The following is a 4,753-nucleotide window of genomic DNA, read 5'->3' as shown; positions in this document are numbered from 1 at the left end:
TGTTACTGAGGATTGTGAACTCTTGCAGCATATTTATAACTGCAGCACAGTGTGGACGGCAGAAGTAGCTGCTACAGGAGCAGCCGCAGGACGGTGTGTTAGTAACATGCTGCGTTGACATGACTCGTGGAACTTGTGAAGAACCTGGTCTCATGGTACTAAGTGGTGGTCTAAGAGCAGCTGGGCAAATAGCACCGGGCATAGTTTGGAATGGATGGAGTCTCACACCCTGAGTAGTCCAGCAAGAACTTGGTTTTAATTGAACAATTTGGCTAGAAGGGGAGCACTCAGCACGGTTCTGAGTCTGTGGGGTAGCTGCCATGAATTGACCTGAAGGAGGTGCTGGCTGGTAGGGGTTGAAACACGGTGCTGGGCACAGCTCGGATACTCACCATTCTCTGCATATAATGGTTAGTGAGGTGAGCCTGGCTCTCTTTTCTGTGCTGAATTAAAGCTACTCATAATAGTTTTGTGGTCACGATTCTGTCATTCATTTCTGTAACTGCTTCAGTGGCTTCTTCTAGGGAGGAGAAACATACAAAACCAAATCTTTTGTTTCCACCACCCTCCCTCACAACCTTTACACTAATGATTATACTAAATAGAGAAAACTCTGCGGAGACATTCGTCATCAATACCATCATCAAGATTTTTCACATATAAGTCAACACCCTGGTACCTGGTGATCCTATCTTTCTTCATCTGCTCAAATTTGCACTTAAGTTCTTTTAAGTTCTGTTTTTTAAGTTCCGCTTTTCTCTGAGCTCGACCAACATAAATTTGTTTTCCATTGATCTCCTTTCCATTCATCTCATCAACAGCTTTCTGTGCCTCTTCATGCCTCTCAAAACTCACAAATCCAAAACCTTTGGACTTCCCACTTTCATTGGTCATTACTCTCACACTTATGGCAGGTCCAATTTGCCAAAGAGATCCTTAAGGCACTTGTCATCCATATCTTCTCCAAAATTCTTGATGTAAATATGGGTAAACTCTTCGCTCTACCTCCAAGTTCTACTTCTTATTCTTTGTGAGACTTAAAACGTCCAACAAATACTTGACAATCATTTAGAAGCAAGCACCCCATTTATTTTTTTCAAGAACCCTTTCAGCTGCTTCCTTTGTCTCAAAGTGCACAAATCCACAGCCCTTGGAAGCATTTTCATCACAAACCACCTTACATGAGAGGATATTGTCAAATGCTGAAAATGTCTCATGCACTGCTTTATTATCAGTGGATTTATCCAAGTGTTTAATGAATATGTTGCCCGCTCCACTTTTACCAAGGGATGGATCATGTTGAGACCATATGTTGAGATCATGTTGAGACCATACCGGCTTGCCCTTTGTAACAACAAAATTCATGGTGTCCAAAGCACACTCTGCATCCTCCAGCTGCTGGAAGTTCACATATGCGTAGCCCAAGGAGTGGCAGGTGATCATATCCATGCAGACCTGGATGGAGAGGATGGGCCCGGTCTGACTGAACTTCTCATAGCATCGCCTCTGTCACATAGGGGTATAAGTCTCCCATGTAGAGCAAGGCCATGGGGTAACTGGGGGACGCTGGGGTTCATCTTGGCACAGCTGCCAATAGGTCCATAGGTTGTGACCAGGTTGATCCACTGATGCTGGTGTTGTTAAGTGCTGTTGAATCAACTATGACTCATATTGACCCTATGAACAATGGATCTGAACCCTGCCCTATCCTGTGCCGTCCTCATCATACACTCGAGCCCACTGTTATGAGTCACTGGTGTCAATCCATCTTGAAGAGGGTCTTTTGCATCCTTTCACTAACCTTCCCCCTTTCTTAGTATAATATCCTTTTCCAAGGACTGGTCCCTGCTAACAGCAAGACCAAAATTTATGAAACAAAGTTTTACTCTCCTTACCTTCAAGGAACACCGTCTGTACCTTTTCCAAGCAAGACATGCTTGTTTGTCCTCTTGGCAGTCCATAGGATATTTGCTATTCTTTTCCAATTTCACAACCCAAAGGCATTAGTTCTTATTCTGTCACATTACTCATTGCTCATGGACTTTCAGATGCATAGTCCCAACTTATGACCACTCCACGTACAAGAGGCTGGACTTGTGCTGTCTCTTGTTGTCTGGCCTGTGCCATCTTCATGCTCCTTAGTGTCCTTGCGTCTGCTGCTGCTGCCAGTGTGGATTTGAGAGGAGAAAATGAGTGGTCAGCTGGGCACCATCTAGTTCTTCTGGCCTCAGAGTTCTGGGAGTTGAGGTTGATGTGGTCTATCCGTCTTTTGGGATAATCGTTTTTATGTCTCTTTGCTTTGCTTCTCAATAGTTGCACACAGTGGCCAACCATCGCACTTTACATGTTGTTTCAGTTGGCTAATTTTTGGTTTGTGGGGGTGTTTTCAGAGGCAGTTTAATCACAGGGAAGGAGATTGCCTATCTTTCTCACACAGAGAAGCTGGTCAATTCAAACCACATGCCTTTGAGATGGCAGCACAGTGCCTTACCACGAGGCTATCAGAGTTCCCCTAGGAGGCTGCTCATCTTTTCCCTTGACACAACTGGTGGATTCAAATCATGTGCCTTAGGGCTGGCGGTGCAACTCTTTACCCACTAGGCCAATTCCAGGAAGAACAAGTTGGCTAATTTTTGGAAGCAGGTTGCTAAGCTTTTCTCCCCAGGCTGCCCACAATGACCGCACTGGTACTCGGGCATGGCTTCCAACATGACAGCAACGTGGATGACAGGGTGATAGAGGGACAGTGGCTCTCCTGGTGGCCATATCTTCCAGTGGGGCCGAGGAACACATCAGCATCAACAAGATCCTCTCAGCCCACGCTTGTTCAGCTAGCCACTGGCTCTTGTGACCCAGGGCTGCCCTTAGTCGAGCCATGGTTTCTCTGGGCCTCAGTTTCTTCATCCATAAAATGGGCTTGAGGTAATGAAGATTACAGGTTTCAGAGCCTGACACAGTATCTGGTGCCTTAGAAAAGCATGAGAAATAGCAACTGTTAAGATCTTAGATTTCTGGATCCTCCCAGCTCTCTGTTCTTGAAGTAAGAGAGCCTCTAGTGTCCAAAGATTCCAAGATTTGTTTCTAACAAAGAATCTAGGATTCCTTGCTCATAGTTTCTGACACACGGGCCTTGCTCTCCAAGCTCTCAGCTTCTTGGCTCCTCCTAGAACTCCCAGAAGTGGGCCAGGTGCCTTGTCTTGTTCTGGCCCATATTCAGGGTAATAGGGCCAGGCTGGAACCAGGTCCCAGACTCCAGGCCTCAGGCCAGCGTCATTTCTGAGTGACCCTGGTCAGGGACACCAGAGCAGGTGACAGTGTTGTCCTGCTGGTCAGAGATGGGGTCCAGCTCTGTCCCTGTAATAGGTGACCTGGAACAAGTCTTAGATCACCCCCAAAACTTACCAGCACTGAATCAATTCTGACTCAGCAAACCAGGACAGAATAGAGTTGTTGCGTTGAGTTTCCAACACTGAATCTTTACTGGAGTTTACGGCCCCATCTTTCTCTCAAGGTGCAGATGTAGGTTCCATCTGCTGATCTTTATGAGAGCAGCTGAATGTTTTAACCACAACGCCTTCTCAGAGCCTCTCTCTTATGCACAATGTGTGGTTCTCAGCCCCAGGGTCAATCTTGAGTGGGGCCCTTTGGGGAGGGGACTGTGGCCTCAGCGTGGAGGGTTGAGATAGCACAGCAGAGAAAGAGGCACAGTGGCTACAATCAATCCCTCTTTTATTAGCACGAAGTAACACGGACCAAGCAGCCCCTAGGTCTGGGAATAAGTTACGGCACAGAATAGGGGTAGGACACTGCTTCGGGCCAAGTGGGGAACCAGACCCACACATCCCCAACTTCCTGAGCAAACTTCAGAGAGGTCTGGGTCTGTCTTGTGAGGTTAGAGTCCAAAAGGTGTCCTAACAGACGAGGGCAGGTGGGGGACCGATGCCCTGGCCTGGCTGTGCTGCCCACGTTCACTTCTCACAGTAAGGCAGGTAGAAGAAGTGGAAGCCACTGAGACCTTTCAAGGCGCAGCAGAAGAAGATCACATGGTAGACTCCAGAGACCAACAACAGGAAGCCAGGCACGAAGAGGATGGCTCTGGAGACACCTGGAGAGGGGGACACCTCCAGTCAGTCAGGATAAGCACTGCAGCAAATGTTGGAGGAATTCTGGGTGCTGGTGTTGATAGTGCTTCGGATGGAGGTTTGGGTTGAATCCCTAGTGCTGACTCCCCCTTCTGGTTGTAGTGAGGCCTGGGCTCCATCCTCTTCATTCTCCAGGTTCTGGTAGCGTAGCGGGGACTGCTTGTCCTCATTGGCCACCTCTAACCGGGTCCAACGCTCGAAGTGCAGGGACTCGAATCTGGTGATCATGCTGCTTTCAGAAGCAGGGCCTGTGTCCTCCAGGAACAGTGCAAAGGTGTCATCAATGCTGAACTGGGGCCAGGAAGCTCTCATGGCCCCTGCTTGCTCAGGCACCCAGCGCTGCCACCATCCACAGTGACATTCATTTTGGTCTTTTCTTTCTTACCTGTCTTTAATGAACCTTTTCTCTCTCCACAGATATTGTTCTTAGTGCCATTCTACAACTCCTTTGGTCTTTAGTCATTTAGTGTTCAATGAGTCAAACCTATACTTGATATTTTTTTAATTAATTTGGGATATATCAAGGTCATATTTTGGTTCTCATGGACTTTTGTGCATTTTCTTCACCTTCAGTTTGAACTTTCATGTGAGTAGTTAATTGTTCCACAGAC

At 47.2% G+C, this 4,753-nt stretch overlaps 1 protein-coding gene and 1 pseudogene across 1 annotated transcript; both read right to left on the bottom strand.

Annotated features, from left to right (window-relative positions):
* Positions 1-597: 597 nt before the first annotated feature.
* On the bottom strand, positions 598-1,561 carry LOC102864026 (annotated as a pseudogene).
* Positions 1,562-3,968: 2,407 nt separating this feature from the next.
* Positions 3,969-4,454, bottom strand: LOC102863619 (transmembrane protein 134-like). The gene is made up of 2 exons (XM_006885906.1): positions 4,148-4,454; positions 3,969-4,105 (listed from the first exon to the last, which is right to left on the bottom strand). Exons 1-2 carry the CDS (start codon positions 4,452-4,454, stop codon positions 3,969-3,971), a joined length of 444 nt encoding a protein of 147 aa, XP_006885968.1.
* Positions 4,455-4,753: the final 299 nt, after the last annotated feature.

Source organism: Elephantulus edwardii, unplaced genomic scaffold (assembly GCF_000299155.1).
Source record: "Elephantulus edwardii isolate Elephantulus edwardi_28Jun2011 unplaced genomic scaffold, EleEdw1.0 scaffold00045, whole genome shotgun sequence".
Lineage (NCBI taxonomy): Eukaryota > Metazoa > Chordata > Mammalia > Macroscelidea > Macroscelididae > Elephantulus > Elephantulus edwardii.
The sequence above is the reverse complement of the archived record's forward strand: the minus strand, read 5'-3'. Positions and strand labels throughout refer to the sequence as shown.

Excerpts from the sequence above, each read along its gene's own strand:
- LOC102863619 (XM_006885906.1), bottom strand. The coding sequence starts at position 4,454 with ATGAGAGCTTCCTGGCCCCAGTTCAGCATTGATGACACCTTTGCACTG. Across the intron at positions 4,106-4,147 it reads GAATTCCTCCAACATTTGCT|GTGTCTCCAGAGCCATCCTC; the intron begins GCAGTGCTTATC and ends CCCCCTCTCCAG.